Source organism: Camelus dromedarius, chromosome 9 (genome assembly GCF_036321535.1).
Source record: "Camelus dromedarius isolate mCamDro1 chromosome 9, mCamDro1.pat, whole genome shotgun sequence".
Lineage (NCBI taxonomy): Eukaryota > Metazoa > Chordata > Mammalia > Artiodactyla > Camelidae > Camelus > Camelus dromedarius.
The window spans coordinates 75,293,520-75,314,707 of NC_087444.1; the positions used below are offsets into that span (position 1 = coordinate 75,293,520).

Below are 21,188 nucleotides of genomic sequence, written 5' to 3' on the forward strand. Positions count from 1 at the left end.
CTGCGCACGGGCCTGGGATGGCGCTATGCTGCGTGTCCTTGGAGGCAACGAGCTGTCACTGTACAGGACGCTTGAAAGGCTAAGTGGCTGCATTCGGATTATCTGCTTTTATGGGATTGTTATAGGCTTTTAGAGGCATTGTAGAGCATATTATTTTTATCCTTTGAGATGGGGTTGCGGGTAGGAATTGAAGTTGGGAGTGCGGGGCTTGGTCGCGGGTGTAAAAGGAGGGGACAGCGCATGCGCGGGGCAGAAACTGAGGAAAGCGGTATTTGCAGTGGATCTACGCGTACATTGAATGGGTAGTAATGGTGCGCGCGAGCGTGTCGAATGGAGAAAGGGAGCAGTGTTTGAGCTGAGATCTCTGCGCTTGCCTCAGCCCTAGAGGCTCCAACTTCTGAGACCGGGGGGTTCCAAAGGCTCAGGTCCCTGAAACCCACTAGTGCCTAGGCCCAGGGTCGTGGAGACTCCGAGTTCCAGAAACCCAGAGATCCAGACCCCTGACACTTCCAGCAGCCAAGAGAACCAGGACTCCAGAGACAGGTCTCCCCCACCAAAGCCCGGGAACCTAGAGACTTCATCCCTCTACCAAAGACCAAGGACCTCGGAGACTCCTGAAACTGAAATTTAGAGGCCAAGGGAGTCACAAGACTCAGATCTCTGAGACGCAGGAGACCGGAGATCCTGGGGGCTAAGAAACTGAGAGTCAGGGTCCCCAAACCCAGATTCCCCCCAAAACCGGGGCTCAAAATTCCTCACAATGAAGGGACCAGAGCCTCAGGGATCCCGAGACTGAGAGGTGCACAGCCCAAGGGGTGTGGACCTTAGTGAGTGATGACAAGAAGGACAAGACAGACTCTGTGGAGGCTATGTTTTCTTCATGACAGGGGAGCCATGATGCCTAATTTAAGATGAGATGGCCTCCATGAAGTCACCATCAAGGGTCATCACGAGCCAGTGATGGTTGTCACTGGCTTATTGGTTCCTTTGTGGAATGATCATTTCCTGAGGTCTTCTTGTGCCAGGTTGGCCCTGTGCTAGATACTAGTGACACAAGTGAGGTCGTGGTCCTCTGAGTCCCCTGCCTGGTGTGGGAAGAGGGAGAGAAACACAGTTAATACGGTGATAAAGCTTGATATGGATGTTAGGAACTCTGGAAGCTGAGTCTCAACTACTGCCAGTCAAGGCATCAGGAAAAAAAAATCAACCAGAGATTACTAGGCACCGTGCTGTTCTTTACGTGCACTGTCTCAGTTTGTTCATCTGTAAAATGGGGATGATAATAGCAGAACTTGCCTCTTAGCGTTTATATGAAGTCAAATTGAATTAACAACACCTACAAAGCGTTTAGAACAGTGCCTGGCAGATAGTACCTGCTCAATAGATGGTTATTGCTTGTTCCGGGCTCTTGTAGGCAGCCTTGTAAGGTGGTCCCCAATGACCCCCACCTCCTGGTATTCATGCCTTGTGTGCAGGCTAGACCCAATGGCTTTCTTCTAATGAACAGAATACAATCAAGGTGGTAAATATTACTACCAAGATTATCTTACAAAAGACTGTGACTCTTTCTCTGTTCTTTCTCTCACTCTCTTTCTCACTTCATGAAGCCCAGATGTCACATTGTGAGCTGCTTACCTTGAGAAGACCTGGGGCTGGCTTTCATTGGACAACCAATGAGGAACTTTAAATCAACTGGCATCATGATTACAGCCTATAAGAGACCCTAAGCCATATAACCCAACTAAGCTGCACTCCAATTCCAGCCCCAATGAAACTGTTGAGATGATAAATGTGGGGTTTTTTTGTTTGTTTTGGTTTTTGTTTTAGGCCACTGAGCTTTAAGGTAAAAATAACCTCTGGTCCCTCTGTCCTAGGCAGGGGTTGGGGGAAGGCTAGAGGGTGGAGCCTAAATTCTCAACATTGGGGTCTCCAAAGGGGGACCACCCCTCTCCCACCTCAGGCATCCTTCCAGCCCCTTAAGAGAGAAAACAGAGGAGGAGGGTCCATCTGCCCACTGCACCCTGAGCTCTCTGTCCACTTCACTCAGAGTGAGGTCCCACAGGAAGAAAGTAGCAAGGCCAGCAGCAGGCATGGGAGACACGGGTGTGGAGGTGCAGACACTGTCACATGGTCAGTCTCTCAGGTGAGTGACCTGGTATCTCGCCATCCAGCATTCTGCCTGGACACCTCCCCAGGATGGCCTCCTAGATTGCTCTGCTCAGCATGGCCAGGGTTGCTCTCCTCATCTCCTCCTCCTCCCCACAAGCTGGCATCTCTCCCTGGATTCCCCATCTTGCTAACAGCCCCCCGCCTCTTTCTTTCAGGCCAGTCTCTGAGGAGTCAGCTTCCCCCATCCTCCCTTTCTCCTGCTGCCTCCAAAAAGTCACCACATCTTGTTCACTTTTTCCTAAGAACAGCTAGCATCAGCCCCCCCAACCCTTCTCAACCCTTATCATTTCCAAGGCTTCCTGGACCCCCTCATCTTCCTACCTTCACTTCCCTTGACCTACATGGGGACAATCATCTAAAAGCCATCACTGTCCAGTCCTTCTGCATTTAAACATTTGTTTGCCCCTTTGTCTAGAGCAGAGGGTGGCAAACTTTTTAAATAAAGGGGCAGATAGTCAAGATTTTTGTCTTTTCAGGACATACAATCTCTGTTGTAGCCACACGACTCTGCCTTTATAGCATAAAGGCAGCCCCAGACCACATGTAAATGAATGGGCATGACTGTGTTCCAATAAAACTATTTAAAAACACAGGCAGTGGGCCAGATTTGACACATGGGTGGGGCTGGTCTGTAGTCTGTCCATCCCTTACCAAGAGGATAAACCCCAAACTCAGCCTGCAGCCTTACATGTTCTGACCTCTCAAAAGCCTGCTTCTCCAGAAGGGCTGGGATTAGGGTGAGATTAGTAAGGCACCCACCTCAGAGGCAAAATTTAAGAGGGTGCCAAAAATCTCAGTAACTGAGATAAATAATGTTTTAAAAGTGCAAATTAATGGCAAAAATACCTGATGAGCAGACTGTCAAAAAATCTAAATAACGACAGAATCAGTAAACTGAAGTTAGTAAAAAATTATTTTAAGATCGTGACTTAGTAAAGAGAAATTGTCAATCAGGGCAGTGTTCTCAGTTAAAAATCTGAGAAGCAGGGTAGATTTTGAAAATATTCTTCCTGCATTTGCTTCTAGGAAAGCACAATTAGAATCAGTTCTGGCTTGGGTATAAATAAAATCAATGTAAACTAATGTTACGATACACACCACTTTTCAAGTGTGCAATAATATTTCAGTTATTTTAATGTCCTGGGGGAAAACTGACCATTAAAAATACCTTAAAAAACACAGTGAAAGGGGCATACATTTTTTCCCTCTGCCTCAGGCTCCAATTGGTTCAGAAGGACACTCTTACAAATCCCACATTTATTTAAATTTTTGATACTGTGTTCTCCACAGATTATTTTTTGCATTCATTGTGATTTTTAAAAGCTGGGGAAGGGGAGAGTATAGCTCAGTGGTAGATCGCATGCTTAGCATGCATGAGGTCTTGGGTTCAGTCCCCTGTACCTCCATTAAAAAATAAATAAGTAAATAAGTAATACAAAATCTAATTATGTCCCCCGAAAAAAATTACAAATAAAAATAAATAATATATAAAATTTTAAAATATTTTTTTACTAAAACCTGGCATTAAAATATTATTTATCTCCATTACTGAGGTTTTGAGTACCCCTTTTATTTTGTACTCACCCTAACCTCAGTGCTGCTCTCCAACTCTTTTTCTACCACTCCCCCCACTTCCCTTTTTCAGCCTGTCCCCCCTGGACTTTTCATTAGCCTCAAACATGACAAGGTCATTTGTGCCTCTGGGTTTTTGCATGAGATGTTCCTCCCTCCTCAAATGCCCTTCCCTCCCCTTTCCACTTCTCATTCCTGTTCTGCCTTCATGCTCTTATGTGAACATCACATTTTTCATTTATTTATTGTATTTAGAGTGTGAGTGAAAGCCTTTGGAGGGTTTTGAGCGGTTGAGTAATTTGCATCCTTTCAGTCAGACTCGTAGAAATCAAACTCTGTCCCATTTTTAAAAGAATCTTATATTGTAGATTAGACAAAACTGTGTGAATGTGGTGCCAGGACATTGGAGGAGACCTCGTAAACCAGGAGCCCTAAGCTTAGGTTTCATCAGCTTTTTTTTAAAATTTTTTTATTGTTGAAGTACAGTCAGTTGCAATGTGTCAATTTCTGTTGTACAGCACAGTGTCCCAGTCCTGCATATACATATGTATATTCATCTTCATATTCTTTTTCATTGAAGGTTATTACCAGATATTAAATATAGTTCCCTGTGCCATACAGAAGAAATTTGTTTTTTAATCTATCTTTATATGTAGTGGCTAACATTTGCAACTTTCAAACTCCCAAATTTATCCCTTCCCACCCCCTTTCCCCCAGTGACCGTAAGACTGTTTACTTTGTCTGCGAGTATCTTATTTTTTTTATGGCGGCTACTAAAACTTTCTAAATTACTCATGTGGCTTGCACTGTATTTCTTTTGGACAGCATTGCTCTAGAAGAAAACTTAGAAGAATGTTTGCGGCTATGCAAAGATTTCTTAAAGGACATCCAAAATACTAAGCAAATTATACATTTATATATGTATTAGACTTCATTAGAAACTTCTGTTCATCAAAGACAGAGCTAAGAAGATGAAAGGTAAGCCATAAACGAAGAGAAAATTATATCTACATAGATAGATAGATAGATATCCCTGAAAGGGAAGTTGAACTTAAATATATAAAAGAATTCTTACTAGTTAATGAAGTAACAGGGCCCAAATGGAGCCACATGGGCTAAGCTTCCCGTCAGCAAACCAAGACTTAATACCTAACCTAATTGCGGCAATTAGGAAAGATCCAGGAATGTGACCTTTAACCAGCCTACCTGGAATTTCCTGGTCAGCACTAGTAAGATAATATCCCATATAGACCTTTTCTGTCGCCTAAAGAAAGATGAGGTAATTTGTTCTTTCCTTGTCCCTGCCCCGCCCACCGCCCCCGCCCCCGCCTCCGCCTCTGCCTCTAAGAGCCTTCCGTTCTGTACAGCTCATTGGAGCGCCTTTCTGCTTATTAAATAGGATGCTGCCTGATTCATGAATTGTTTAATAAAGCCAATTAGATCTTCAGATTTACTTGATTGAATTTTGTTTCTTAACACCAATGACAACCTAACTTAAAAAAAAATTTTTTTTTTTTGTGGGGGAAGGTAATCAGGTTTATTTATGTATTATTGGAGGTACTGGGAATTGAACCCAGGCCCTTGTGCATGCTAAGCATATGCTCTAGCACTGAGCTATACCCTCCCCCCTCAACAACCCTGATTCTTAAAATGGGGGAATAAAAGACTGGATCATACATTTTGTAAGAGAAGAGATCCAAATGGCTGATAAGTACATGGAAAGGTCCTCAGTATTGTTGGGTGCCAAGGAAATGACAATGAAAATCACAATGGGTACCCTGTCACATCTGCTACAGCGGCTGAAGTTTAAAAGCCTGAGCACACCAAATGCCGGAGAGGGTGGGGAGGAACAGGAACTCACACATTTCTTGGGGAGGGCCGCTGACATCCACACAGGGTGTTCTTGGTGAAGTAAAATCTCCCTTGTGGCATGTGCAGTCCCTCAGGAAAAAGATCCTCGTTCAAATAACAGGGCTTGGCCACTGTCCAGCCCTGCCCAGGACGCCTTCTGGGTTTGAAGAGGGAAATTCTAACTGCCCCCCACCACCACCGCCACCCCTGCATCCCCGCAGTTCAGACCAGGGATTAATTCCAGCAGGCGGTTTTCACTTCTGAATCAGACTGGGGATTGCAGCTGGGGTGTGGAAGGTCTTCGGTGCCCTTGCTGGGTCTGAACTGGGCGTTGGAGTCTGACAGTAGCTTTCTTCTAAGAAACAATCAGACACAGGCGTGGCCTCCTGGGCCATTTGCCAAGCACCTGGCATGTGTGCCGGACTTTGCCAGGTGCTCTGACAGAGCCTGTGAAACACAGAGTGTCATTTCATCATGTAGTTGGGGAAACAGGCACAGAGAGGTTATTCGGCTGCTTCAGGGTCACTCAGCTGCTCAGGGCAGGGCTGGGATTGAACCCCTCGCCCGATTCTGAGGATCTCTTCTTTCATCCACCACCAGGTCAAGTAACCAGCAGACACCTTGGCCACATGTTTGCAGGAAATAGCATCACTTGAAGACTTTTTATTTTTCCTATAGAAGGGGGGGGAAATGACCCAGACTCAGGGACAAGACAGATGCAGATGAGGAGATGAAGGCTAGAGGACCCCAGCCCACTTCCTTTGGGTAAGTTGTTCGTTTATTTCTTTGTTTTCCTCCAGATTTTCAAAACATCTTTTTAATATTGAGGCAAAATTTACCAAAAATGAAATACACAGTTCTTTGGGTACAATACCATGAGTTTTGCCAAATGTGCACACCTGTATGATCAACGTCCCAATCAGGGATGTACAGGTTTTCCGTCAGCCCCAGAAAGATCTGGGTGCCCCGTCCCAGACAGTCTGCAACCCAACAGCCGCTATTCTGTGATTTCTGTCACCAGAGATTAGTTTTCAATGTCCTTGAACTTTATATAATTAGAATTACATAAATTAGTAGAATCATATAACTGAAATAGGTTATATTAATTATAATCTATAAATATATTTGTATTATTAATACTACATTATATAATATAAACTAATATTAATTAATGTATATAACATAAAATGATGCTATATATTAATATGCCAACACTATGATTAATGTTAATAGTATGATTTGTTATATAATTGTAATTTATAAAATAAATTTTATAAATTATAAACTATATAATGATTTATATAATTAAAATGCAGTATGCACTGTAGTGTCTTTTTTTTTTTTTCCACTCAGCAGCCATATTTTGAGGTTCATCCGTGTTATTTTATCAGTATTATGTTCCTTTTTGTTGCTGAGTAGGATTCCAGTGTATCACAGTTGGTTTACCCATTAATCTGTTGATGTGAATTGGGTTTGTTTCCAGCTTTCTGCGATTGTGAATAAAGCTGCTGTGCACATACTTGTACAAGGCTGTGTTGAGGTGTACTTTCATTTCTCTCAGGTGTTGGGAGGCAGGGCTGAGATGCGGACAATGAGGTTAAAGTCACATGTTGGCAGCTCAAGGGTGTCTGGAGACCCCACCCCACCCCCAGCTGCCAGGGAGACCAGCGTCCAGCAGGCAGATAGATGGGAAGATGGTCTGGATCTCAGGAGGAAGGTAGAGACTGGGCATGGACAATGGAAAACATCAAGGGGTCCAGTAGCCCTGGCGTGAATACCTGCCATTGTGGGTTGAACTGATACAAAAAAGATACATTCAAGTCCTCACCCCTGATAGCTGTGAATATGATTTCATTTGGAGATAGGATCTTTGCAGATGTGATCAAGTTAGTATGCGGTCCGGCTGGACTTGGTAGGGGAGTGCGAAATCCAGTGACTGTCCTTATACAAACAGGGAAGTTTGGACACACGTAGGGAGGAAGGGCATGGGACGAAGGAGGCAGAGATTAGAGTTAACGTTGCCACAAGTCAAGAAATGCCGAGGATTGCCGGCGATGGCCAGAAGCTGCAAGAGGCAGGGAAGGATCCGCCCTAGAACCTTGCAAGGATGTGTAGCCCTGATTGAACACCTTGATTTTGGTCTTCCGGCCTCTGCAGCTGCGAGAGTGTACATTTCTGCTATTTTAAGGCACCCAGTTTGTGGTAATTTGTCACAGCAGCCCTAGGAAACTAATACATTCGCTTAGCACCTGCTGGGCATCAAATCCTCATGTATTCTGTCTCATCCAGTCCTCACTGTGAGTCTTGAGAGAATCAGAATTATCCTGGGTCAGGAGGCCACAGTGAGCTGCTCAAAGCCTCAGAGGCCAGCAAGTGGAGGGACCAGGTTGAACACGGGTCCGTGGCCCCTGTACCAGAAGGGGTCTTAACCAGTGGCCCCTGGGATTGCCTTGTATCCAGGCACTGACCTGACTGCTTTGTGTACATTCATAGTCAAACAGTTCCTAAGAGTAGTGATGTCCACAGGGGCAGGCCGGCCATTCACACGTCCCACATTCAGCCAGGAAAGGGTCTCTCTTTCTTCCCCTCTCCCTCCCTCCCTCCCTTCCTCCCTTCCTTCCTTCTTTCCTCCCTTCTTTCCTTCTTTCCTCCCTCCCTTCCTCCCCATCCTTCCAGTTTAACTGCCATGAAAATGAACAATCCCCACGTGACTGGGCTGGTTCCCACTCTTGACCGTCCCCTCTAACCTGTCCCTGAGCCCTTTCCACTTTCCAGCCTAGCCCGCCCCTATGGGGTCTCTCACCTCTTTTCCCATCTGGTCTTGTCCTCCAGGTCTGAGGTCATGTACCCCAATGTGACCTATGGGGAGAAATTAAGGAAGAAGTCAGATCTGGGTTCCGTAAGAAACTGCCAGAACACAGGAGAGTCCTGGGTAGATGAGGGATCAGCTTCTTTCCAAGACCCCACCCTTCTAAGGGATCTGATGAATCGGGGGGCATAGCCTTTATGCCAAGAGTCCCCAGCATTCCCCACACTTTTAATATTTCTGACGACTTCAGGTCCCTGCAGAAAGATACCACGGGGCAGGGGCTCGGGGATGGAAAGGAGGATGGATGTACCTGGGAAAGGAATTGGCACTGCCCGGCCTGATTTCTGAGAATGGTGATGATGATAACGAATTTCACACCTGTTGTATGCCAGGCACTCTGCTAGATGATTTACAGAAATTATCTTAACCCCTCCCAACAGTTACACAAGGTAGATACGTTAACCCCACTTTATGGATGAAGAAACAGGAGTTCAGAGAGGTGATGTCACTCGCCCAAAGTCACATAGCAAGACAGCGACAGAAGCCAGTATTCTAGACCTGGCCTCTGACTCCCAGCCCCCTGCTCTCATGCCAGACGGGAGACCTCAGACTGCAGAGAACATGACAGCTCTAAGGGGAGTGGAAGAGTAGAGATGTCAGGTTGACACCTGGCTGGGGAGAGGGGGTTATGCCTGGCTAGGGGGCTTCTTCCAGGATGTGGAAGAAGAGGGGACCCAGACCTCCCTGAAATACTCTCACTCCCTGGAATTTATCACAACCGGTTTGGAATAGTACATCCAATAATGATAATGATCATGACTGTGGATGGGTCTATTCAGTGCTTACGATGTGCCAAAGCCTTGTTCTAAGTTCTTCATCAGTAATACGTGACTTTACCCCCATAGCGGATATCCCTGTGACATTGGTACCAGAAGTACTCCCATTTTACAGATGGCAAACTAAGGCACAGAAGGGCCAACTTGCTATTGTCACATTGATGGTCAATACTGTAAGCTTCTTGATATAGAGACCTTGCAATGATCACAAATAGGCTTGATATCTAAATACTAAAAAAATGAAAAGAATGTATCTTCTAAAATCTTCACCATCATCACCACAATCAGTATCACCACCACCAGTATCACCATTGTCACAACCACCCCCATGACAACCCTCATCACTGTTACCACCACCATGACTGTCATCACTGTTCTTATTAATTCCCCATCCTCTCTGTCACCATTGTTCTGATAATTTCCATCATCATCATCTCCATCACACTGCTATTCTTAACATCTGCTCTGGTGGTTCTCAGCCAGTGCAATTTTGGCCCCCATGGGACCTTTGTAATGCTTTGAGTCATTCTTGGTTGTCTGAACTGAGGGTGATGGTGGCTGTTGCTACAGGCATCCAGTGCATAAAGACCACTCGTCCTACAGTGCACAGGACAGCCTTACCCCCCACCACTGAAATAATGATCAGACCCCAGGTGTTGACAGTGCTCAGGCTGAAACCCTCGGGTCTGCTCTGTGCTGATAACACCGCTAAGCCCTTCACCGTCCATGCGGTGTGTCCAACCCCCACATCACCCTCCAGGGCAGGTACTACTCTCCACACCCTCCACGTGGGGCTGGGAGGATCTGAGAGGAGGAATGAGCTGCTCAAGATTACCCATCCAGCTGGAGGCAGATCTGGGATTTGAACCCAGATTTTAATCATGACTCCACCCAATCTCTTTCCCCTGCATACTGACCTCTGTTACCTGTTTCCCCAACTTCTCTTGGTAACTAGTGAGTACCATGTACAAAACACATGCTGGATGCTTGACACACACCCCTGTCGTTCACACACCTGCCCTTCTACGTGGACCTTCAGTATCTACACTGTAAACAGAAAGCAACAGGGCTTAAGAGAAGCCACTGCATGAAACCCCTCTGGTATTTAGAGACATGACTGACTCCAGACCCCCTACTCTCTGCTATAAGCATCTGGTCCTCAAGACCTATTTGTTTGCCCAGATGATCCCTGACAACCCAGTGCCTGGCTTGTCCCTTCCCCCTCTGGTTCCCCCTCTCAAGGATGTGCTGGCTCTTGAGTCCTAGTCCCCAGCCACCATCCCACCCTGGGACCAGGGTGACCCGTACCTGGTGGAGTAATGTTTGATCAGGGTATGGATCAGGATGATACAGAAGAAGCCACCTCCCAGGACTGTCATCAAGATGAGAAGCACCACCCAGGTTCCTGAGATGGTGAAAGTTTTGGTAACAATGGTCCTGCGCCCTAGAAGGAGAGGATACATGGAGGTCAGGACCACCATTCACTCATCCATTCATTCGTCCACACATCTGTTCTTGGAAGATTTATCAGCATCTGCTGTGTGCAAAGCACTGTTCCAGCTATTCAGGACTCAGCAGTGAACAAAACAAACTTCCGGCTCTGACAGGGCTGATATTCCAGCTAGGAAGTGGACAGCTGACATTTAAGCAAAGAGGTGTCTAATATCAGGGCAGGCAGCAGTACACGCTCCAGAAAAGCACGAAGTGATGTAAGTGGAGAGAGAGCGACAGGGTAGGGGGTGCGGTTACACAAGGTCATTAACTCCTCCCACAGATACTCATTCACTGAGCACCAGCTATGTGCCAGGCACCATCTTATGTCCTGGGGACAAATGGTTATCAAAGAGCTTGCCCAGTCTCTGTCAGTCTTGAAGTTTTATAGTCCAGGGAGGGTCGACAGGTGTGAATTGGGCGGTCCCACAAAACACCGTGTCTGGTGCATCGTTGGTCAGCAGTGTGGAGTGGCTGAAATAGCTGTCTCCACCCCTCACTCAGTATCTGCGTGTGGCTTTCTCTGCGAGCCAGGCTGATGGCTCTGGTACCCTGTCTGATGTCCTTGCAGCAGCTCCGTTGTGTAGGATCCTTACTATCTCAGCACTGCAGAGGGGGCACCTGGGGCTCAGGGAGGTGATGCTGCTTGTCTCTGCATCGTGCACGGCAGCAGCAGAGCTGGGATTTGAACTCAGGTCATCGAGTTCCAGAGCCCTGCTCTGCATGCCTGCTCTCTCCCTGAGTGTGTCAGCCTCTCTCCTTGGTGCTGATGATGGGACCAGAGCTTGCTGCAAAGGTGCTTGCCCCATTTACAGATCCCTTCCCAAGCCCAGTTTCTGAGGCCACATCCACCAACAGACCTCTGCTTCCCCTGCACCACCTCTGCTGGCATCTCTCCACGTCCTCACCTCAAAGCAGCCAAACAGATCCGTTGAGGGCACAGGCTGTGAGGTCAGACTGCCAGGGTTTGAGTCCTGCCTCCAATGCCAGTTAGAACTGGAACATTGAATAAAGCCCTCGAATTCCTTGCAGCTTGATTTGCTCACCTGTAAACTGGAGGTGATGCTAATAACAGTCACTTACTCTGTAGGGAGACTTGGAGTGTCATACAGATGAGAACGGCGGCTCCAGGCACAAGTCAGTGCTCAGCAAATGCTGGCCGACCTCATCTCCCTGGAACCCACCCTGACTGATCTGAGGACTTTGGGGGCTTCATAAAGGAGGCAGTTTCTCCCTTTCCTCCTTCCTTCCTTCCTTCCTTCCTGCCTGCCTTCCTTCCTGCCTTCCTTCCTTCTTTCCTTTCTTCCTTCCTTTCAAATCGAGGTCCTGGGGATTGAACTCAGGACGCCATGCAGGCTGTGACTGAGCTATATCCCTCTCTCTCAAGGAGGCAGTTTGGACTCAAACGTCGGCGGGTGGGGGGATCTTGCCCAACCACGGTGAGCACGGCACTACAGGGTGGAGACGGCAGTCCTGAGGACAGGCACCGCCCAGCAGAGGCATGGAGGCGGGGAGACTGGGCAGCGTGAACCCCAGCGGGGCAGCGGCTGCACTCACAGGGCGCCTGCACCTGGACTTCCTGGTAAAAGGTCAGCTGGGTGACGGGGTTCTCCCCGATGCATCTGTATCTGCCCATCTGGTCCCAGGTCAGATTCAGGAGGGTGATGTTTTTCTCTGAGAAGCTCAGGAGGGAGCCATTGTGCATCCAGCGGTACTTGGATTCCGGTCTGGAGTAGGAGACACACTCCATCTCCACCTGGGAGCCGATCTCAGCGGACAGGACGCCATTGGGACGCCATTGAAGTCATTCGGATTGGTCCACAACAGCACATAGTAGGGTCCAACTGCAGAGACAGCGCAGGAGACCCGGAGCTGTGCCTCTGACCGCTCCGGGTCCCGTCTCCTTCCCTCAATCCACATGCAGTCCTCCCGGAGCCAGGAGGTGACCCCACTCTGCACCCCAGTCAGACCCCCAGACCCACCCCAGGCAAGGCAGCTGGGCCAACAACAATGACAATAATAGTAGTGGCTTCTGTCACCTGCACTCACTGTGGGCCAGCCCCATGGGTGCCCTTGGTGCCATAATAAAATAGGTGTCTCTGAAGCAAGCAGCAGGTCCCTGCATGCCAGACACTGTTTTAAACACGATACACATTCACCCACTCACTTAATCCCCACACAAGCAATGCAACCAAGTCCACCCTGGATCCATTTCATAGATGAGAAAAACGAGGCTTCGAGGAGAGGATTAGGGAATCAGCGGTCCCCGGTCGACTAAGGACTAAGCAAGTACCGCTATGACCTGGGAGGAACTTCGCTAAACAGCTGCAGCCCCTGGGTCCTGGGTCTTGATTCCAAACCTCTGACTATAAGCAGAGGATGATGGTCAGAAATTGTCTGCTCTGGGACAGGTTTCTCTGGAACTGTGACCACAGCCCATGTGTTAGGACACCTGAGCTTCTGCAAGAGTGGTTCCTGATTTAAATGTGAAAACAATCCTAGACTGGTGATTTTTCCCAGTCGAAGGTGATATAAGAGTTGGATAAATGTGAACAGTCCTGGAATGTTTCAAAGATTCCGAGTTTTATAGCATCTCTAAGTTCAATGTCTTTGATTTACAAGACCCGTTTAAGAATTTGAGCAAGTCTTGTTGGGATGCCAACTTGCCTTGGTGGGCAGCAGCATGGTTAGAAGTAACAGAGAATGTATGAAACACATAACTGAGCTTTTAAAGCGAACTGTCTAAGGGAGTATAGTCAGTTCCATCCCAGGAAAAGCAAACGTGAAGGTCATTTTACTGTATCTAGAAGAACAGCATAAAATAATCAATGAGCTGAATTGGAAAGCTCAGGGAAAGAAAGGTTTTGAAACCGAAGAAATGGAATTGAAGAAACAACTGGTTGTGAGGAGGGGAGGGTCGAGCTCAGTGGTAGAGAGCATGCTTAGCATACACGAAGTCCTGGGTTCAATCCCCAGTACCGCCATTAAAAAAGAAATAAAATAGTAAAAGTAAATAAATAAACTTAATGACCCCACCCCAAAAAAAGAAAAAAGAAACAGTTGGTTGTAAGCAGTCCCTTCTTTACACAAAAGCCTGATGGCAACAAACTCATAGTACTTCTAATCTGAGAAGCAGGGACTCGGGCCTCTATTAGAAATTGAGTGGAGGCCGGTTCTGAGCAGTGAGGACGGTTCTGAGGTCCAAAGAGTTAAATGGCCGTAGCTGGGATTCGAACCCAGGGCAGCTGGCTCATGCTTCCTCTCCAGGTCTGCCTGTCTTATTGTTACATCCTTGGAAGACCCTGAGCCCGTCCCTGGCTTCACTCCCATGACCCCAGAACACTCACAGAACACTGTCAAAGAGATGGGTTCACTTCTTTGAATAATCTCTGGGAGGATTTCTATCCCACACTGAAGTGGTTTGTCGGAGTGGCTGAATCTTTGGATGATGAGGGTCTTGCCATCTGGGGAGACTGTCATCCGGCTGTTGCTGGACACTGGTATGTAATCCACATACCATGTGACGTTGGTGGCATTGGTGTCGCAGACGGCAGCCACGGATTCCATGTCCTCTACCACGGAGCTGGTGTTGACCGAGATGCCCGGGATTTCTAACTCTGGGTGGATGAAGCAGGAAGGAGGAGATTAGGGTTTGGATCTGCCTCCCCAAAGCTCTGCTTTTCTCCAAAGAGAGGTTTCAGGTTATGTTGGTGACAAGCCAAGAATCGTAAGATGGGATCTGGGGTCTTGGCAGGAGAGCATCCCTGGGGCTGCCAGGGACAGAGAAGTAGGGAGTGGGCAGAAGGCAGTCAGGATGCGGGCGCTTTCCTGAGCTCATCGACTTATGCACTGAGCCAGCTCTGTGGCAGCCGTTGCAATAATGGTGAGTTCTTAGCATAGGTGTGTGGCCTAATGGTTGTTTCTGAACCCCAAAACCAGGACACCCCCATCCAAGGAGCTGTGGGTAGAATTCAGAGTGAGAGGTGGCTTTTGGATTCTCCATAACAATTCCTCCCATAATCTGAGCCCCTTTCTCTTTACAGATACTTCCTCCAACCTTACAACAGACCACAATGGTAGACAGTATGCCCATTCTACAGATGAGAAAACTGAGGCTCACAGAATGAAGACAAAGACCATGTGGTATATATGGAGACAGAAGTAAACAAAGGTATTTTCAGTCTTCAAAATCTATGCCGACCTGCCGTAGCCCTGTAGAGCTGTCTGGAGTAGACAGAACTCCAAGAAGGCCCCACGATCTCCACTCCTTGGTATGCACCCTGTTTAATCGCCTCGCCTCAAATGTGAGTGGGATTTGTGACTTTCTTTTAGCCTAGGGAATATGGCAAAGGTGATGAGCTATCACTCCTACCGTTAGATTTTTTTTATGTAAGACTCCTTCCTAGCCGACTAGAGAGAGATGCTTCAGATGAACTTGAAGAAGCAAAGAGCCATGGTGTGAAATCTCCCTGGACAGAGTCACACACATGAGAACACAGCCCCGGTCAACATTTTGTGAGTCTCAGCATATGGAATCGGCTAAGCCATGCCTAGACTTCTGACTCACAGAAATGAGCGTTGTTCTAAGCTGCTAAGTTTGAGGCTATTTGCCATGCAGCAGTGGATAACATATACACTGACAGTGTAACTGGAACCCCTGAAGGTAGTGAGTGCTCCATCTCTGGAGAGAAGCTAGACGACCATCTGCCAAGGCTCCCAGTGTCATCTGGAAGTGGATGGGAAACTGGACAATTTGAGCTCCAAGAGGCCTCACTGCCCATACCTCCAGGTCCAACTCCCCTTGCAGTCAGACAAGGGGGCAACCTGCCCACTCACCTTGAATCTTGAGCCAGCCAGTTGCTCTCTGGGTCCCGTTGATGGCATCCACCCGCACAGTGTAGTTCCCCGTGTCATTTAATTGAGCCCGAATGATCAGCAGGTTACCTGCGTTAGACAGGGCTTCCCGGCCACTGTACATGGGCCCATACTGCCGGGAATCAGACGTGCTGTCGTAGCTAATAATCATGTTTCCCTCGGTGTCATTTGCACCCCGGTGCCAGCTATATTCCTGAGCATCCTCAGGGGCGTTCCCGAGGACCAGGTAGCTCCGATATCCCTCCACCCCTACGAGTGTGTCTGGGATGATGTAGATTTGGCTGGAGGACTGGCGGATCCCACAGGCCAGCAAACTGACTGAGGAAGACAAAGAGAAAAAGACACACAGACTGATTTACACCCCCAGGCAATGATCCACAGAGACACTGGTGAACAGGCTAAGGGTTTCTAGCTCCTGAATGACTCCCTAGCTTGTCCCTTCCTCTCCACTCCCTCAGCCCCTGCCCTGGTCCATTCTTTCCTCATCCTTTTCCAGCTTGACCTCCTCCCTGGACACTCAGCCTCCAATCCATCCTCACATGAAAGTTATGTGGATCCTTATAAAGCCCCACTGGTGACCCTGCTCTCCCCCTGCTCAAGTATCTTCCATGGCTCCCCAGTACTCTCACAGTAAATTTCAAACTCTTAGCATGGCTTATGAGATAGTTTTTTTAAAACTGAAGTATAGACAGTTTACAATGTTGTGTCAACTTCTGGTGTACAGCACAATGCTTCAGTCATACATATACATACACATATTTGTTTTCATATTCTTTTTCATTATAGGTTACTATAAAATATTGAATATAGTTCCCTGTGCTGTACAGTAGAACCTTGTTGTTTATCTATTTTATATACAGTAGTTAGTATCTGCAAATCTCGAACTCCCAATTTATCTCTCCGCACTCCCTTTCTTCCCTGTTAACCATAAGTTTGTTTTCTATGTCTGTGAGTCTGTTTCTGTTTTGTAAGTAAGTTCATTTGTGTCTTTTTAATTTTTTTGAGTCCACATATAATGATAGCATATAGTATTTGTCTTTCTCTTTCTGGCTTGCTTCACTTAGAAGGACAATCTCCAGGTCCATGCATGTTGCTGTAAGTGGCATCATTTTATTCTTTTTTATGGCTGAGCAGTATTCCATTGTGTGTGTGTGTATACACACACACACACACACACATATATATATATACACACACACACACACCCCACATCTTCTTTATATGAGACACCCTTAGAGAGAACTGGTTTTTAGGACCCATCTAGCCTCTTCTTGGATCACATCTACCTCACCCCATCACCCCACGTACTTCCTTATTCATTCATTCATTGACGAGAAGACCCAACATCCATGCTGTGTGTCTCAGTGGCACATACAGCTCTCTCTGGACATACCACACACTCTCCTGACTTCAGGCTTTCTCCAGTGCTCTTCCTCATTTGTGGACCACTGATCGCTGCCCTCCCCACCTCATCTCCATCCTCCTTGTTGACTCACTTCTTCTCATCCTTCAGTGTTCAGCTTTGGTGTCTTCTCCTCCCCAGCCTGGGTCGGCCACCCTCTCAGGGCTCCCCCAGCCCCCTCTTCCCAGTCCCCATCACTCTGGGTTATCAGAGTCTGGTGACAAATCTTCCTGTTCCACTGGACTGTGAGCTCACTGGCCACCTCGGTGACCACTGCGTCCCCAGCACCCTGAACACAGGGTGGAACCCAGCAGGAGTGTGCTCAGCATGAGTATGTGGGTGGATAAAACGGCCCCAAGACTGTCAGCATGTGTCTTTGATTTAGCACCTAAGTTCAGTGGAGTGAATGTGAATGGGGGAGGGGACCTGTTATGTCCTAAGTCATGGGTGAGCATCTGATGCTCTGTGACCCCTAAGCCGTGACTCCGTGGAGGAGACAGCTGAGAACCCCTGCTGCAGGGCTCCAGGTGTGGACCCTGGAGTTGTTTGAGGACACTATACGTGGCCATCAGGGAAACATGAAAGGCATGCATATCAGGGGGAGGCAGAGAGTCCTGGGGGAAAGTGAGGGATTTGGAAGGGGTCCAGCTGGAGAGGTGGGGCAGGGCATCAGATCCTATGGGCACCCAGATGAGGTGATTGCTTGGAGGTGTGCATGGGGGTCCCAGTTCATCATTCCGCGGCTGCATAAAAATGAACATGTATGTGTGTGTGTGTGTGTGTGTGTGTGTGTCTGTGTCTGTGTGTCTGTGTACCCAGGGATGTGAGCTCACGAAAGTCCTGGTGAGCATCCTGGGCCCTTCACTTCCTCCTCCCCTCTCCCAGCAAGCCCAGATCTCTTACCCACAAGGACCAGTTCCCTCCAGACGCTGCACCTGGGTGTGGAACAGTCCATGAGCTGTGTGGGTCCTTCTGGTGGAAGGGTCTCTCCAGGGACCGGGCAGCCTCCTGATCCCTTTATACAGCTGCTTTATAGAGCTGCGTTGCCTCAGGCCTGAGCTGTTGTCTCCTCCCCCATCCTTCCTCAGGGATGGACTCTGAACCTCAGAGTGGGAGGGGCTGTCTGGGAGGCATTCCTCTGAATCTGCCATTGTCTTTAAGGCTTTATACCCACAAGGAAGGACCATGGACCAATGGCAATTGAGAATATCAATGGCCATTATGGGGAACTTTTGAAATCCCGAAACTTACTTAACACTGAATTGGACCACTTGGGAACAGAAAAAAGCACAAAGAGCATCACTCATCACCCATATACACGGGGTTAAGTCACAACCCACTGCAATTACCTACCAACAGTCCACCCTGAGAGCAATTCAGAGGAAAAAAAGTGAGTCACTGTGCGCTTTGGATAAGGCGGCCCCAAGGTCCATATCTCAGGAAGAATCTCAGTGACCCTAAGCTCTTGCATCTTCCCGTACATAAAAAAAAAGCACTAAAATCATTAACTTGAGATAGCTGTTGTTTGTGATGAGCAGTGATCTTTTACCAACGATGTGCTTGCCTACACATATTTTCCAGCTCAAAAATTCAAGTATGTAGATAAACAACAACTTTATACCTTCCAGCACAGGGAAGTATATTCAATATCTTATAGTAACCTACAATGAAAAAGAATATGAAAATGTACATACAGATGTATATGTATGTGTTAATTTCTGGTGTATAGCATAGTGATTCAGTGTTACATATATATATTCCTTTTAATATTCTTTTTCATTATAGGTTATTACAAAATATTGCTTGTAGTTCCCTGGGCTATACAGTAGGACCTTGTTGTTTATCTATTTTATATATAGTAGTAGTAGTAGCAGCAAATCCCGAACTCACAATTTATCTCTCCACCCACCCCTTCCACCACTGTGAGTTTTCTATGTCTGCAAGTCTGTTTCTGTTTTGTAAATAAGTTCATTTGTGTCATTTTTTTAGATTCCACATATAAGTGATATCGTATGATATTTGCCTTTCTCTGTCTGACTTACTTCACTTTGTATGAAGATCTCCAGGTCCAACCAAATTGCTGCAAATGGCATTATTTTATTCTTTTTTATGGCTGAGTAGTATTCTATAGTGTGTGTGTGTGTGTGTGTGTGTGTGTGTGTGTGTGTGTGTGTGTGTGTCACAATTTATATATCCAGTCATTTGTTGATGGACATTTAGGTTGTTTCCATATCTTGGTGACTGTAAAGAGTTGTGCTCAGTTTTCAAATTGTGGCATCCCAGTTTTTACTACCAGATGCTCCCCCCTCAACCCCAGCTACCCACCTCAACATATTGTACTTTTCTCCTTGTCAGTGACTGGCCCGCTGCACGGCCATTTTGAACGGCTGCAAGGCAGGCTGTGATATGCCAACCAGCACTGACAGGACCCGTTCCCTCGGCGTTGATCTGATTCCTCACGTCCAGCAGCAGGGCTCACGCGGCGTGGGGCGGGGAGCGCGGGGAGGAGCGGAAGGCGCTCCTGGCAGAGGGCGTGGAGGAGGGGAGCCGAGCTGTGCGGAGCTGCGACGGGTCTGCACACTGAGACCAGACCGAGACAGACAGACCAGGGCGCGCGGAGAGAGAGGGGAGGTGGCTGGCTGAGCGAGACACAGAGACGCGGGGGAGAGAGAGCACATCCCAGAAATGTTCAACCAACAAGGTCTTTCAGACTGTACTTGGGAATATGTTCATCTTTTATCTTTATAACAACATGTACTACTTTTTTTTCATTTTTCCATTTTATTAGGTAAAATTGGTACAATTTGACTGCACGTGTACAATATATTGCATGTAAATACATACATACAATATACTGCTCATATTTTTAAAATTTACATATATGTGCTGTTCACTGTTTCTAAGAATAGCTTAGACCTTTAGCTTTTTAAACTTACATAGTTGTTAAAGGAATAAAGCCAACCGCAAAATAAGAATCAACAGAATGCGGTAATCCAACCATAAAGGACAGTCAGATGTGCTTACACATATTCAAGAGATCAATCATCTAAGTTATAAATAATTAGTTCATTTGTGTCCTTTTTGTTTTTAGATTCCACATACAAGCAACAAGTGTTACTTCTTTAATTGCAAAAGGAATGCACTGGCTGCAGAAAATTTAGAAAATGCTTAACAAACAAAAAGAAGATAGAACTATACCATTTTAATAAGAATTTTAAATAAAATAATCTATTATGCATAGCTTCCAAATACATATTTATAAATATATAAATATTTATAATAAATGCTTTTAATTAGATGAAGATTCACATATTTATGTAAATATTTACACATGTATACATTTCACATGTATAATTATCTAGATAAATTAAAATAGTTTATAAAGAAAATAAATATACAATTATTTATTATAATTTAATTAATACCATTAAAGATCACCGGTAGTAATTTGATCACCTGGAGGTATATCCAGCTTTTTCCTACATATATTTTCAGTTTTGATGTATTATATATACACGCATGCACGTATCTGTATTTTTACCGAAGTGGAATCATACCATTAAAAAGAAATAACGGGCCCAAAGTGGAGTCAATTTTGCAGAGCCACATCACCAGACCAAAACTTAGTAACTAACCTGAGGGCAGTTTCAGTCTCTCCCAGGAGTGGCACCAGTGAGTTAATCCACACAATCAGACCCCCTGCCTTTCCCTTCCCCCGAAGAAAGGTGACTTTGCCTGAAACAATCCTGGTTTTCCTCTTGCTAATAACTTGCCCCACCCTCTTCTGCTTAGTAAAAAAATTTCCATTTCGTACCACCCCTCGGAGTGCCTTCCTACTTGCTAGATGGAGTGCTGCCTGATTTGTGACCTGCTAAATAAATTTTCAAATCTACTTGGTTGAATTCTGTTTTTCTTCTTAACCATACCATGAAATATCCTTCTTTATTTGAGCCAAAAGTCACAACCAAGCCAAAGATTGGGAGAAGGAAGGAATTTATAACTCGCAGCAAGTAAAGAGAGCACACCAGAGATCTTTCCCAAAGCGTTGTCTCCCCCAACAGCCAAATGGGGAAGTTTTAAGCTAAGAGCACATGCATATTCATGGTGGGGCTTAGGTGGTTTATGCATATTCATGAGGGGGCTTGAGCAGAGGAGAGGTCAGCATAGAATTGGGACATAGGTC

At 46.5% G+C, this 21,188-nt stretch overlaps 1 protein-coding gene and 1 long non-coding RNA gene across 5 annotated transcripts; one reads left to right on the plus strand and one right to left on the minus strand.

Moving 5' to 3' along the window:
- The first annotated feature begins 8 nt into the window (after positions 1-8).
- On the plus strand, positions 9-20,872 carry LOC116154657 (uncharacterized). Of its 4 annotated transcripts, XR_010382451.1 has the most exons (4): positions 9-4,719; positions 6,193-6,357; positions 14,772-14,999; positions 19,361-20,872. It is a non-coding gene; the product is annotated as an uncharacterized LOC116154657 (long non-coding RNA). The 4 variants fall into 4 exon arrangements; XR_010382449.1 differs by lacking the exon at positions 19,361-20,872 and having other exon boundaries at positions 14,772-16,251; XR_004138581.2 differs by lacking the exons at positions 14,772-14,999; positions 19,361-20,872 and having other exon boundaries at positions 9-2,143; positions 4,567-4,719; positions 6,193-7,111.
- On the minus strand, positions 6,236-18,074 carry CEACAM18 (CEA cell adhesion molecule 18). The gene is given in 8 exon segments (XM_031457110.2): positions 6,236-6,264; positions 8,396-8,451; positions 10,546-10,681; positions 12,286-12,517; positions 12,520-12,572; positions 14,076-14,345; positions 15,565-15,921; positions 17,909-18,074. Coding segments are annotated over 7 exon segments (1,119 nt in total). The 5' UTR covers positions 17,961-18,074; the 3' UTR covers positions 6,236-6,264; positions 8,396-8,432.
- Positions 20,873-21,188: the final 316 nt, after the last annotated feature.